The 14,630-nt window shown below is 49.1% G+C and overlaps 4 protein-coding genes across 4 annotated transcripts; 1 reads left to right on the top strand and 3 right to left on the bottom strand.

Annotated features, from left to right (window-relative positions):
• Window positions 1–1,692: 1,692 nt before the first annotated feature.
• BO85DRAFT_440669 (nicotinamide/nicotinic acid mononucleotide adenylyltransferase) lies at window positions 1,693–2,692 on the top strand (the record flags this gene model as incomplete). Its single annotated transcript, XM_025658780.1, has 3 exons — window positions 1,693–1,991; window positions 2,085–2,358; window positions 2,420–2,692. The coding sequence occupies 3 exons, from the start codon at window positions 1,693–1,695 to the stop codon at window positions 2,690–2,692; spliced, it is 846 nt and encodes a 281-aa protein (XP_025513234.1).
• Window positions 2,693–3,388: 696 nt separating this feature from the next.
• Window positions 3,389–5,416, bottom strand: BO85DRAFT_451623 (SIS domain-containing protein). The gene is made up of 2 exons (XM_025660630.1): window positions 4,789–5,416; window positions 3,389–4,725 (listed from the first exon to the last, which is right to left on the bottom strand). Exons 1-2 carry the CDS (start codon window positions 5,218–5,220, stop codon window positions 3,826–3,828), a joined length of 1,332 nt encoding a protein of 443 aa, XP_025513233.1. The 5' UTR covers window positions 5,221–5,416; the 3' UTR covers window positions 3,389–3,825.
• A 129-nt stretch (window positions 5,417–5,545) lies between these two features.
• BO85DRAFT_451622 (class I SAM-dependent methyltransferase) lies at window positions 5,546–6,941 on the bottom strand. Its single transcript, XM_025660629.1, has 2 exons — window positions 6,690–6,941; window positions 5,546–6,613 (listed from the first exon to the last, which is right to left on the bottom strand). Exons 1-2 carry the CDS (start codon window positions 6,874–6,876, stop codon window positions 5,853–5,855), a joined length of 948 nt encoding a protein of 315 aa, XP_025513232.1. The 5' UTR covers window positions 6,877–6,941; the 3' UTR covers window positions 5,546–5,852.
• A 146-nt stretch (window positions 6,942–7,087) lies between these two features.
• BO85DRAFT_522166 (CMGC protein kinase) lies at window positions 7,088–12,306 on the bottom strand (the record flags this gene model as incomplete). The annotated part of the gene is made up of 8 exons (XM_025665239.1): window positions 7,088–7,389; window positions 7,453–7,615; window positions 7,675–7,970; window positions 8,025–8,350; window positions 8,418–8,589; window positions 9,459–9,575; window positions 9,633–10,040; window positions 10,101–12,306. The coding sequence occupies 8 exons, from the start codon at window positions 12,304–12,306 to the stop codon at window positions 7,178–7,180; spliced, it is 3,900 nt and encodes a 1,299-aa protein (XP_025513231.1). The 3' UTR covers window positions 7,088–7,177.
• Window positions 12,307–14,630: the final 2,324 nt, after the last annotated feature.

Raw genomic sequence — 14,630 nt, 5'->3', positions numbered from 1 at the left:
TAATAACATGGCCCATCCCAGTAGCCAAGGACCAAAGGGCTAGGATAGGTGTATATATCAGTAATCCTCATGCTAATCTGCTACAGCCCCGCTAAATGTATATGGTATCTTCGGTAGCCATCAACCATGTCCGGTTTTGATGTAGCCTGTGGTCGGACTCGAACGGGCAAATGCATATCCACTAGTCATGGTAATGTTGCAATCCACAAACCTCGGGAGGTTACCACTGAGGTGTCATCCCAAATCTTAAGCAATACCTACTATCACTGCATATTCACATGAAATCCATACTGTAGATGGGTAGTGTGACAGGCCCCTTGCTGATACTCCCAGATACTATTTATAAGTTATAATTGGCTACCTGGGGGGCAGTGATAATCACAATAGTTATACCCATCTGGTACTTTGTGTATGATATAATATGACTGAAGGTAGGCAAACCGACCACTTGGCTTCAAACCCCCTCCTGATCGATGCAGAGAGCTGGCCAAGCTACTCGGTAAGTACCTTGGTGTCGCGCCATACTGCCATGATCTGCATATTTCCCTATAAGAGCATCACATCTGTGACATTCCACCCAGTGCAGAACTGCAGATGACTGCATCTGCGCGGGAGGGGTCCATTGAATCTTATCGCGTGCGTGCCTCGGATTCATTACCCGGTCGGATGTGTGAACATTTTAATTCCGTTAATCCACGGTTAATTCACGATGCATGCAAGAGTTGAGGAGATGATAGTTATGCCTAATGGGGCAATAGACAGCACCGTAATGGCTATAGCGTCGGGCTGGTCTCCACCTTAACGACCTAGATTCTTTTGGGAAAATCCTGCGGCAAGACAGGGTAATTCTGCCCGTGTATGGAGTGGATAGGCGAAGCAGTTCTTCCCGAACCATGCGGAGTGACTGGACGTCTCCAGGGGGATGGTGACTCACTCCATTTCAAACAATTTGGGGGATGTCTGCCAACAACTGTTATAGGAAGTGTGGATAGGAGCTGACTGGCTTGGGAGAGGAGAATCCTGCAGGGAGGCTAATTCAAGGGATGCCATTCCAGACCGGCCCTTGAGGGGTAGAATAGTGAAATAGGATGGATGACAGACATCAAGTACCCCCTCACAGGGCTGTTGTGCTGGGCCCGATCGATGGAGAGATAGATAGCCGGTTACCGGGTATGTGGGTATGTGACGGACATATACCACTTTGGGGTGCCATTCTCGTTATTATATAGAGTCAAACACACCAGGTTAGCTAGGTGGGAGAATGACAGCCTGCTAGGCACACCATGATTGCCTGCGCGTCCAAGGTGCGGGACGATACTATAAGTAAGAGGATGGTAGAGGATCACACCGGGGCTCGGTGGTAAATGCTCAATACGGTGAAATTGATGATGTGATTGCGCCCCGAGGCACACCGAACATCCGTCTTGGTCGTTTTTTCTTCCCCGCCCGCCTCTTGCATTTCCCCCACGCTGACTAACCCCCCTGCGCCCGCATCCCATCCTTTTACCGGCGAACTCAAATCTCATCCATCGTCCATATCACCTCTCTTCGCCATTCCAACCCTCCTGATCTCTCTTCCGTCTGCCTCCGACTCATTATCCCAACCAATTTCCATCGATTTTGGGCCAGATTTGGTCCCTCCCAGCCTCTCCCACCACTCTGGGACACCATTCTGCCTCTCATCCTGCAACCATGACCGACGCAATCAGTGACGATGTCCACCGGCGATCCTCGCCTTTGCCTCCGGCTCCGATGGACGACTACACCTTCCCGGAGCTTCGTCTGAAGCGCACAATGGACGACCCCGAAAAGACCCCGCTCCTCTTGGTGGCCTGTGGCTCCTTCTCACCCATCACCTACCTGCACCTGCGCATGTTCGAAATGGCCGCCGATTACGTCAAATTCAGCACGGACTTTGAACTGGTCGGGGGTTACCTATCCCCCGTGTCTGACGCCTATCGTAAGGCCGGTCTGGCTAGCGCTGAACATCGGTAAGACACTTGTGTCCCGCCCTGCGATCCTACCAACCGTACATTCCGCACGATCCGCCTTCGTCCATGCGCTAACTGCAATAATTCTACTAGTGTCGCTATGTGCCAACTCGCCGTGGATCAGACCTCCGACTGGCTGATGGTTGATACGTGGGAACCGATGCAGAAGGAGTACCAACCGACAGCCGTGGTGTTGGACCATTTTGATCATGAGATCAACACTGTACGACAGGGCATCGAGGCCGGCAATGGTACTCGCAAGCCCATCCAGATTGCTCTGCTGGCAGGTGCAGATCTGGTCCATACCATGTCAACTCCTGGAGTCTGGAGCGAAAAGGATCTTGACCACATTCTCGGAAAATACGGTGTATGTTTTTTTGCCACTTTTCATCCCAGTTTCTGGAATTTCCGCTAATTCCCTTCCCCAGACTTTCATCGTGGAACGCACCGGAACCGACATTGACGAAGCGCTCGCTGCCCTGCAAACATGGAAGAAAAACATTCATGTCATTCAACAACTGATCCAAAATGACGTCAGCAGCACCAAGATCCGTCTGTTCCTGAGACGTGACATGAGCGTCCGATACCTGATCCCGGTCCCTGTAATCCATTACATTGAACAACACAACCTCTACAAGGACGACAGCACGACATCGACCGACAAGGGCAAAGGCCGACAAGAACCCGGATCGTCGGGGTGAATCGCCTTCCGGTGATTTCCACTCCCCGCTTTGAAACGAACTATCCGAGTCGTCCCGCTTTCACCACCATAGGAAGACTCGAGCACAGGCAGAAGAGAGAGAAAGAGAACAAATGGGCATCCATTGTAACAGAGTCAGCCCCGGTCGTCTCATGAACTCATTGAGATACCCAGTTCAAAGACCGCGCGGGATATCTCGGCCCGGTGCCAGAGTCATCATCATCACACCCCCCGCTGTAACATAGATCTCTTCTCTCTCTCTCTTCGTTCGTCATTTTGTTATCCTGCCTCCTCCAAAATGTGCTTGATAAACCACCCCAGTGACATCCACGCCCTTTTGATCCCGACCGGGCACGGATACCACGGTGAAACGGGACATGAATTACCCCTTCCTTATTCCCCACCTATAATGGTGGACGTTGGTTTCGAAAGAAAAAGAACTCAGGTCATGTTTCGATGCTATGTCCTTTTGATTATATCAGGCGTTCCGCAGTGTTACGAGTAATGCGTTGAAGATACCATAGATTAATATTTTGCCTCCCTCCTTCTTTTTCGGCCTGCTTTTTGTGTGCTGCTATCATGTCCCCTCAATGATGTTTATACCCTGTTTATTTGGTTTCTCCCGGCTGATTTGAGATATGTGTACCGTTACGTTAGATGATTACCTACAAAGATGATGGTAGAATTAGACTTGAAATCGGACAATCAAACAAGTTATCAAATTTCTTTTTTCTTTTGCTGTCATGATCGGAGAGATCGGGTATCTAGTGCTAAGTAAGGATAGTAAGTCAGTCATTCCTATAGTCAATTCAAAAGGAACGGAGGAATCTTGTATGTATGAAGGTGGGTATGGACATCAACAGGGTCCCCACAAGACTAGTAGTAATATGTATGTGAGAAATATAGACAACCCGAAAAGTCGAAGATTGAAAACATGCTGAGGTTGCAACATGACGACATACCCCACCAGCAGACAAACCCATTCCAGGTATGGGATACATGTCCCCAAAGCTATCTATTGTGGTTGAAACGGAATATTTATAAGACAAAAAGGCAAAAGGACACATAAAAATCAGGCATGAGTTCATATACATCATCAGGAGGTTCAGAGTGGGGAGGGGATATGAATATATTTTAGTCATCACAATCATTCCATAGATCCTCAGCTTCTATGACCCCGAGACAGTGGTCGGGGTTGGTGTTGTCCATGACGGCTACCACGGTCACGGGGATGCCTGAGGATGCACCGGCCTCGGAGACCAGCCGGCGCGCGTCATCGATGGTGCTCGAGCTCGTAAGGCGGAACCAGTCCTTGCGGGAGACGCCGAAAGGGAGACCCAGTTCAGTGAAGGCAGAAACGTGCATATCTACATAGTTGCTCTGGGAGACGAAGCGGAGATGCCGTGGGGGCACAATTTCGGACGGTGAGAGATGAACCCATGACTTGGCGTTGGGATGCTGGATAGCAGTGAGGAGAATGTCCAGAAGACGGACTTTACCCGAGGCAGACACCCTGGGAATCTGATCGAGTGACACGAGCATGTCACGGACGAGTGGCCGCTGGTTGGGTTTGCCGTCTGACTGCGGGAATGAGTTCGTGGTCTGTTGGGCTGGAATATAGTCTGATGGGGCGGCAGAACTTGATGCGGATGACATGCTCATAGGCGTCAAAGCCATGGACGCAGCGCCGATAGCCCCGCCAGGATGGAAGCCCTTGAAAATCTCCGCCGGGCCTCTGCCAGGAGCTGTATGTAGCCGCCGAGCCGTAGCGATAGCCAATGCATCTCCCAGCGATAAGGCTACCGTGGTGGACGAGGTCGGGGCACACACGCCGATCGAGGTCTCTTCATCCTCGTGGATCGGTGCTGGTAAAAGAATCCCCATGTTCGAGGGGTGGAAAGAAAGCAGAGGGCAAGTTGACGAGACCATATGAGAAGTAATGGCGATAACCGTGACGGTTGAAGGAATGTGAGGGAGCATGAGCAGAAGCTCCGGTGTGCGGCCCGAGAAAGATATTAACAATAGTGTATCATGCTGGTACATTCAGTTCCAGTCAGTGTGTGGTTCATCCTCACATATAGGCCAGGACATCCTTACCGGTCGTATCATGCCCAGGTCGCCGTGCAAGGCTTCCGTGGGATGCAAAAAGGCACTGTAGATCCCCATGCTGTTCATGGTGGCTTCCAGCTTCTGAGCAATCTTGCCACTCTTGCCGACACCGCAGCAGACCAATTTTCCGCCATGCTTGATAGTGCGCACGATCTGAGCCACCGCGCGCGCGAGGTTATCTTGAGCCAACGGATCGGTTTGGTAGATGTGCTCCAGATGCGCCAGAGCGGCGCGCTCCGCCGCGATAACCTGCAGGGCTGAAGCCACGGGCGCAGTGTCCTTGGTTCCCATTAGCGGGACTTCGGAGGGATCTGGAGGAGTCATCGGAAGGAGGAAATCATCGTGGATGGAGGGGTTGGACTCCGGGAGGGGCATGGCGGGCGACAGCGGGATCGCGAATGGCTGCTTCAGGTGCCCCATGGTCATGAAACCATTCTGTGGGGGGGAAGAGAAAGAGAGGGAAAGAGAGTGAGACGGCGCCTTTCTCCCAGGAGGTAAGCCTGGGAAGAAAGATCCCGGACGCGAACCTGGAGACGCAGATGAGGAGGGGAAAGGAGGAGAAATCCGATGGTGGGGGGGCGAAACAGAACAAAAAAAGTGGAGGGGGGAAAGAAGAGGAGGGAAGGGAAAGTCCGGGTGGCTGATTTTGGTGATAGAATTGATTATCTAGACTACTAGAGATAAAGAAAAGTTGCCTCGGATCGGATGTCCTTCTCCAATCCGCTTGCTAGAGCTGACCACCTCCCCGAACGATTAGAAATGAAATCTGTTCTTCCCTTTGCACCACCTTCTAGATCCCGATGCATGCATCCTTCTACGCTCTTCTAAGTTCTAATCCCTACTTAGTCGGTCTCCGCCCGGCCATTCGGAATCCGCCATCACACCATCCGCAACGCTGCTGATGTCTTGCAGATCCATTCCCCGCTACCGTTCCGGACACGCTCAGTTGTCTTCCATGTCAATAATTGACTACCAATATTATTACAGTGGCGAAAAGATATGCTATTGTACACTGTCTGAAACAACCCATCCATCCCTTTTAGTTGCCCCTCTTAAGCCCGGTTAAGCGGCTTGATACCCTTGTGAATAGCGGCAATTCCACCCGTCAGATTCTCGAAGCCACGTCCCGGGATCATGAAGCCAGCCTTCTGGATCATGCCGCGGAACTCCTCCTGGCTAGGGAATTGCTCAATACTCTCCACCAAGTACTGGTAGCTGTCGCGATCACCGGCCACCAACTGACCAATCATGGGAATGGCGCTGAAACTCCACTGCTTGTAGACCGCATTGAACAAAGCATTGTCGACCTTGCTGAATTCCATGCAGGCGAACACACCACCGGGCTTCAGCACACGGAACGCTTCGTTCAGGGCTGCCTGCTTATCCGTGAAGTTGCGGATACCGAAAACAACAGTGTAGAGGTCCACCGAGTTATCCGGAATGGAAGGCATGGACTGCGCATTGCCCTGCATGAATGACAGTCGGTTTGTGTTGTAATAAGGAGTCTGTACACTGCGCTTCTGGCCCTCAGCCAGCATGTCCGCATTGATATCGGCGATCGTCACGCGGGTCTCGTGGTCATTGTTGATGTTCGTCGCGTGGTCCAGCATGCGAAACGCGATATCGCCCGTCCCGCCGGCAATATCGAGAATGTTCCAACCACGGCCGGCCGTATCGTGTTCGCGAGAGGGAAGTGCGGATCCGGGGTTGAGAGAGCGGACAAAGTGATCTTTCCACAGGCGGTGGATGCCCAGCGACATCATGTCGTTCATCACATCGTAGGACGAAGCAACGGAGCTGAAGACGGCTCCCACTAAACATTGGCCCGAAAATTAGTAAACCCTTTTTTATCCAATCCTATAGATGCAAATGTTCCCAGATAAACCTACCCAAAGACTCCTTCTGCGCTTCAGGAACATTTTGGAAGCCGAAATGGGTCATGCGATCATCCTGGTTGAACTTGGGCGGATCCTGGGCACGTCGTGTGCAGGAGAAACAGCGGTATGGTGTCTCCGGGACAATAAATCGTCTCCGAGCTTGCAATTGGAGGCTCCTCCAGACGGTGCGGGACGACATGATGGCTGGACTGAGGTGAGGTTGGATGAACGGTTGGTCGGCGGAAAGAAGAACGAGAATCCCAAATGCGGAAGCCGTTCTGGATTCCGGATCCTAAGGCACCCGCCCGGTCTTTTTTCCCCCAACTCTTCCGCCGGATCCACTTTTCACTTATCGAGCACCTACGTACTAGACTATCGAAATGCCCAACTACGCCTTCAAGTATACAAATAGGAAGAGTTCCTCTTGTGAGCTACAAGAGGTATAATCCGCCAAATTCGACACTTTACAATGAATCTAACAGAAAAAAATCGCATCACAACTAGGTGTGCTTCGACAGATGAGCCGGAAGCTGCAATCCCTTCATAAGCCACTCATCAAAAATCAGTTCTCCGGCAGCTGGTCTGTCCTTAGGGTCCCATGTTAACGCTCTTCGCATAAGTTTCAAGAATGCTTCCTTGTCAGGTCCTTGGATATCAGCCGCCCGGTCCTCGAGTGTCATGTTCGGCACCGGCGCAAGGTCCTTCCATTTGCCTAGTAATTTATATATTAGTTGAGCTTCAAGCCATATAGCAGGTCCACTTAGTATCAACATACCATCCTTATCCCAGAAAACCGAGCCTACTTTGCTTCGTTTGATGAAGTCGTTGGGAGGTGGCCCCATGATTGCAATCATCTCGGCAAGATGAACTCGATCATCGAAAACACCGTCACTGTTTCTGCCATCGAATAGCGTGGTAGAGCAGACTATATCCCAGGCCTGCATGAAAGTAAGTATACGCTGAATGAAGGGTGAACTCAATAAGCATAATCTCCCACCATCAGGGCAATGCTCCACACATCCACCTTGCTATCCCAGTTCATCTTTAGCACCACCTCGGGAGCCCTGTAAAGATTTGGCATGATATCCTCGTCATGCCCTTCATCGCTGAACCGAGCTTCTCCAAAGTCACTGAGCAATGGCAATCCATTCCCAGGGACAACAATTTGGCTGGTGTAGATCGTGCGCTCATGGCCAAGTATTTTCCTAGCCGAAGGGGCCTCAATCTCTGCGTCTTCGAGACCCGAGAAGTTCTTAGGATCTCCGGGAAGTAGGAGATTCTTCAGTTGTAGATCTGCATAATGGTCAGTAATGGAAGGAATGTATAATTGAATATGTAGCACTTTACCGGTGTGTATGACCCTAGCTTCAGTGTGCAGAAAATCAACTATACCCAATACCTGCCGTAGACAAGGCTTCAAAGCGTCGAGGTTCATCACCCTCCCCGGAAAGAAGTACAAGAATTGGTCTACACTAAGCCCGAGCGGTTGATGCACGAGACACTTGTGACGGCCATGGGGACCTTCTAGGAAGAAGTGATCCCATAGGTGACGAATGAGATTCTTTCCGGCGTGGTCTGTTCCAACTGCGTTTATGCGTTCGTATACGGCTAGTTCGTTGCTACTCTTCATAGTACCAGAAACATAAATCTTCAAGGCAACATGCTTGGAATCACTGAGTCCATACTTTCAGCAAAGGGTCCCGAAGTAAGAACTATCGACTAGACTGGAAAGAATTGTACCTTAGATCGCGACCGAGCCAGACTGTAGATGTGACACCATAGCCCAATTTGGCAACCACTTGATATCGGCCGTTCAGAATTTCCCCGAGACGAACGGGGTAGTACTTTTGGGCATCGTAAGTTGGGAGAGTCTCTTCCCCAACCTCTTCTGTTGGATCAATGGCCTCGAATCCTGATGTAGGAAATACGCGTTGTATGGTTTGGTTTGTAGACGCGATCGTGGATGCTGGTCTGCATTCGACAGGATGAGACGAACTAGGTAGGGCTCTATAGCGCAAAGGTGGAATACGTGAGGATATGAAAAGGTTTGCACGTATACTGGATACTAGAGAAGTACGTGACTGAAGCCAAAACATTTCTGGTTGTTGTTGATAATGGCAGAGATGAATGATGCCAAGGGCTCAGGGATGAGGCGGCCAGTCATGCAGCCAGGACGTTCACATGCTTGGCGTCTGCCAATCATCTTCTCTATCGGCCAGTCTTCCATCTCACTGCCACAGATGCGTATGAGGACTTACCGCCTGACATTATCAACTCAGGTAAGCTTAGTCTTCTAGGAGGATCTGAAGTTTCTCCCGTAATGTTGTTGCCCTTGTTAAGTCTCTTGGTAACCATGACTCAGCTCAATTAGTGAAATCTGCTATATCTTACAAACATAACGAAGAATATATGATAGCATCAAGTAGTCAACTACGTTGACACATATAATTCAACCACCTACGTTGATCGTAGCTTCTATGATGGACAGCAGGTGACGGAAAAGATAAACAACACCAGTCTCAAATATTTGTAGCCGCCTGAGGTGACTTGACCCCAGAGAGTTGGAGGAAATCAGATGGGTACATCATTCTCTGAAAGAAATTATAATTTGTAAGTAGACGACAAGCGGGCAGAGGAGCCAGAGATATTCAATGAAAGACCAGACTCACTTCAAAAATAGGTCTTTGGAGATGACTGCCTTTGAGATGTTTCATTGTGACGCCACCTTCAGAACATTAGATGGCATATTATTTGGCCTGCGGGGATGAGCTCTTGACCTACCTTCCCACTCCGAGAATACGGATATCATAGGAAAGAGATCCGGATCATCCTTAAGGCGTCGTACAAATTTCGAAGCCTTTTTGCTTGTTCCGACTTGATAGATCATAAACATCACAGCTGCAAATTGATCAATTAGCTAGGTGGGAAAGAGAGGGTTTGCAGAACGTTACGTACTGCGGCGGGGGTATCCAGCGAGTTCTAGCTTCCTGCCGCATTCGATGATAGCGTTCACAAATTCAGATTCAGCTCTAGACTCCGGATAACCACCAATAGTTATAATTATGAGCAGCGGCCTATCGAGTCTCTGCGAACTGACTTTTCTGTAGACTAGCGGCTCCAGAATTCTAGATCTTAGGTTTGTGCCAATTGCAGTGTTGCCACTGGGGCTCAATGGCGCGGAATCCAAGATCTTCTTCACCTGGTCAACTGCGAGGTTAGGGAATATATGAACCTCACTATTAACAAAACTTAGCCCAACGCCTTCGCCCGCAGGGAGCAGTTGAGTGGTGACACCGGCCAACTTCTTGACGAGTTCTTTCTGGACATCCCAACGATCTTCGCGTCTCATCCCTGAGCTATCATCTATAAATGACCTCCAAAGTTGAGCAAGCTAGATAAGCGATCGAATTTGGCAAAACTTACCGCAGTAGAACACTTGTTGGTATATGGACGTCTTGACTGTCAAGGCCATAGGCTTTTCGTAGTGGGCCTTCAACCCGTGGCCGGAATACATATGCTCGGCCTTCTTCCATAAGTATATCAGGAAACCCTTTTTCTTTTTATCGGAGAAAAATCGTCGAAGAAATGCATCACACCTTAACATATCATCGATGTGTTTGACCAAATCAATATTAGTTTTCACCAATCCATCAAATTCGGCCTCAGCTTCCGCCGCCCTGCCTCCAGTCTGATACAGGGGTAAACCATATCCAGTCTCCAGCACTATTTGATGCCTATCATCCAATTTCATTCCAAGTGACCGTCTGCGTTCCGACAACATGGCTCTCCGTTGCCTAAGTTCCTCCGCCCGGGTATTGGCATTTGCTGTATCCTGTGTCGCTTTGCTGATCGTGTTGAGTAGCCGGGATTTCAGCGCATTGAACCTTTCCATTTCCCCTTCTACGTCATTCAAGCCTGCCTTGGCATATTTTAAGGAGGAGTTTATATCCCATTCATGCTGATTGAGGTTGTCTGATTCGTGGCGCAAATCTTCTTCCGCTTTCATGATGCCCTCCACTTCAAGCTTGAATGTCAGTACTTCCAACTCGAATGTGGCATCAATGGTGACACTGGGCGGACTCGCCGTGACGGCTAATATCACCACAAATATCTTTTGCATGTCGTCTCGTTCCACGCTTGCCTGGATATTGAGCTTGCCATCACTGGCACTTTGTTTACCGAATGCTTCTTTTCTTATAGAGCCGGATCTCTGGGCCAGATCTTGGAGGGACGTGGCTCTGGAAGATATCATCACGTGACATCGAGCCTTCGCTTGAGGGGGCTGCGTATCATACTCGAGCAACACCAGGAAGTCGTTGGAGTCTTCACCTCCGGAGCGGAACCGGGTCCAGAGCTTTTGGACAGCATGATCAGCAGGGTCACTCGATGTGGTAATAATAGACCGATCTTGCAACCAGCGATCTGGAGGTTCAACTTCAATAAGTTCTAACCCTGCTTCGATAGGGTCCTCGACAAAGAAATCATTGTTATATCTAGCTGTCGGCGGTGTTTTCATATGCCGTTCAATCAGAATATAGACCGGCTGAGCTGATGTCTTAGTCGCAATTGAGTCGTAAATCACTGCAGGATGATCTTGTGGCCTAAGGTAGTATTCACTCGACTGGCTTTTCAAAAGCGGGATTGCTACCAAAGTGTTCGGACTTGACAGCCCACAGTTGAGCAAGCCGAAAAGCCCATTTCTGTCTTGGTGTAGAGATAGATTGACTCGAACCAAGCCCCCTTCAATCTGGAACGTGCATGGAGACCTGGTCCCGTTCATACGCGGAACAATATTCTCACAACCTCGGAAGTCAGCGGGGGACGCGGCAAGTACACCAGCTGACAAGGTCCTATCAACATTTGAATTATACAGATGATGCTCCAGGCTGGAAAGACCCCACGCCAGAATTGACTCATCCCTTGAGCTTTTCATGATCTCTTGCTGGAGACGAGTGAACGCTCGATCAGTCCCTTCACCATAGATCATCGGCATAGTCACATCGAAGATTCCAAGAAGGCAATAGGCAATGTCTTCATCCCGTTTTGTGACTCTGTTGGAGGCCCAGGACATACGTTGAGCGATGCTTGCCTCACTTAACGGGGTTCCTTGCAAGAACCGACGCGGTATTCTGAATACGCGGTCAATAATGCCCGATCTCATTGCCTTTGTTCCGAGGTAGCGCCACCCTGAATCGAAAAAGCGAAGATTATCAGGAGCCAGAAGCTCCTGTAGAGTCCAGCCTCGTTGGAACCAGCGGCATGAACTGAACTGAGTCAATGGGAAACGGTTATTATCCTCAATGGTGACGTCGGCTAGGTAGGCATAGCAAACGGCAGCTTCATGATACCATCGGAACATGGAGTTAATTGCCTCGCCGAGTTCGACTGAGTTGGTCTTGTCAATGCAGCAGGTGTCAACCCATGCATACTGAATGCCGTCTTTTTTTGCCTGTTCGCAGCATTTCGCGACTTTGAATGGTAAACTCTGTCTTTTGATACTTTTCTCGGTGATGTCGCGAAGTGACAGTTCCTCGTGATCGGCTCCCCATGTATGTGAGAGTATAGCATAGCGGGGCACTGATCCATAGATTTCGTCCAAATTGAATGTATCAACATTGATCAGGCGCATAATGGTACCCGATCTGTTGACTAGCTGACAGAAGGCGTTCCAACGGGCATATGGAAATCAATATGAATTAACTGCAATCAACGAATGATGAGAGACAATTCGAATCTGACTATACAGCTAAGCTCGTGAGGATACGATGTTCCGGCCGATAGTCAGATGGATTCGAGGGTATTGTGGAAAAAGTGAATTTAAGAATAAGCTGATATCTTCGGCTTCGTTGGGCTGGATTAGCGGCAGGGGCCACGTGAGGGTGGACAACTGGCGTACAGCTGTCATATGCAAGTGCCCCGACACAGAAACCGAAGGACTCTTTTCCGATGTATCGAGTAAGTTACATGATTCCCCGATCGCTAGTCAATCCATACTGTCATGCTCTTTCACTGCAGCATTACTTCAGATCGTCGTGGATTCGAATTCTTATACATCATGCGCTGGGGTACAGATTATAGACTACGAGGTAAGCTACCTTGTCTTCAGGCTCATGGTTTTGGAATGTATAGGGTATAGGGCCAATAATCTGAGTCTGACGGTATGCAGTACTTTCTCCGAAATCCATGCCAAATAAGCCTATGAGAAGAGATTACTTCTGTGAGAAAGGTTGTGCAACAAGCTAGCAGTGTGTATGGCAGGAACACAGCGTAACATGTCGATAAAATCTCGAGGCCGAGCGCAGAGGTACCGGCCTGGCACATCAAGACCCGACCCTTTTGAGCTGTGGTTTGAGGGTGCGCCACACGGATGTTCGAACCTCACGCGAAGCATTTATTTCTAAACCCAGCCTAATTTCCCGAAATTATTCCAGTGCTGCTCTTTCATGCTTTATACGTGCTGGTTCGCGAAGTTCATCAGGTAGACTTTACCCCTGACCCCGACCGATAACAGGAACACGTATGCCTACAGGCCGCAGAGAGAGACGCTGAAGACAATGTGCGCCATTGTTACACCCCGTTAAACTCATTCGATAGGCCACATAGACTAAATTTGCAGGAACTTACAGGTGGCAAGTAATAAGTGGCATAATATGCGATCTCGCAGGCAACTGGCTTGTCAGTTGTGACATCTGTTTGGCTTATCTCATGTTCACGGCCCATCTACCTTGATGTGTTATTGGCCTTTCTTACGATGGTGCCTTTCGTGATTCTTAATGCATATCTTCCTGCTAATTACGTATTATGCATTACTCGATGCCCAGGACGGTACTCATGCGTCAATCGGTGCCGCACTTCTATGGCTAGTATCGTCGCTAGCCAAACCGATCGGATCAAGATAATGATAATATTTCATACAATCGGGGGAGCGCTATTTTACTTTTCTATGGTGCATAACTGTCTACTGGTACGGAATAGGCTCAAATCTAGGTCGAGAGTGATGAACGGGAGCAAAAAGCACCAGTATGAAATTGCTCCCGAAATCTCGAGGACATGCCCTAACATAATTTATTTAGACGATATTGATCTCCACAAGTAGTACCAATATTAAACAAGCTCCTCGCTAATTCCAACTCGTCCTACTACTTGCGACATATTTCTTTCTCTGGGATTACGCATTGGCGTTTCGCCGGGGTGCCTTTCACTAAGATGTAAGATGTGTTCTTAAATCAGCTCTCTGGACACTAGCTGATGCCCCAAGCATATGATTTGCCCCGTCTCCCATTAGAACAACTTTGCGTTCTTTGAGCTATTGCGAAAGTCTCTCTCGATGTAAATGTTGAAGATATTAGAATCCTATTTACAACATTTCTTTGCAGGTAGTCACTGAAACCGAACAACCGGCTCTGTTTTTTCTGGGTGTTTTTTCAACCAACTTTCCTGAAACAGGCTTGTTCTCTCCATACAATGCTCCCAACACAGCCGTCTTGGCTGCTGCGGGTGTGCTCAAATCCTCATTTGTGAAGGACGATCAATTATCTGTTCAACCGCATTTATCATGATTTTGAGTCTCGGTCCCTCCATTTCAGCGGTTTCGGTGAGTAAGGAAGAATCTTGGTGGTGTTGATGACAGCATAGATTGTCATAGGGATTAATTCGAATGTTGCCAAAATAACCAACGTAGCGGAATCAGCTCTACCATGGGGAAACAGGTAACCCAGAGCAGTTTGAGAATATTTGCAATGCTAGGTACTCACTTTCACTGAGTGGCATTGAGCAATCGTGAAAGATTACTGTAGTATCAATCCTAAGCTCAATCGTCTGTCTTGAGAGGTACATTATGCGGGTTGTCCGGCGTTCAATATGAATTGTTGCACCATGCTTTCGGACTCTCGACAAACTATGTCAATGTTCGCTTTGCAGCTGTTGCTAGGGCCCTGGTTTGGATCATAGGAT

This window comes from Aspergillus piperis (assembly GCF_003184755.1).
Source record: "Aspergillus piperis CBS 112811 unplaced genomic scaffold BO85scaffold_16, whole genome shotgun sequence".
NCBI lineage: Eukaryota > Fungi > Ascomycota > Eurotiomycetes > Eurotiales > Aspergillaceae > Aspergillus > Aspergillus piperis.
This window is presented reverse-complemented; position numbering and strand designations above follow the sequence as displayed.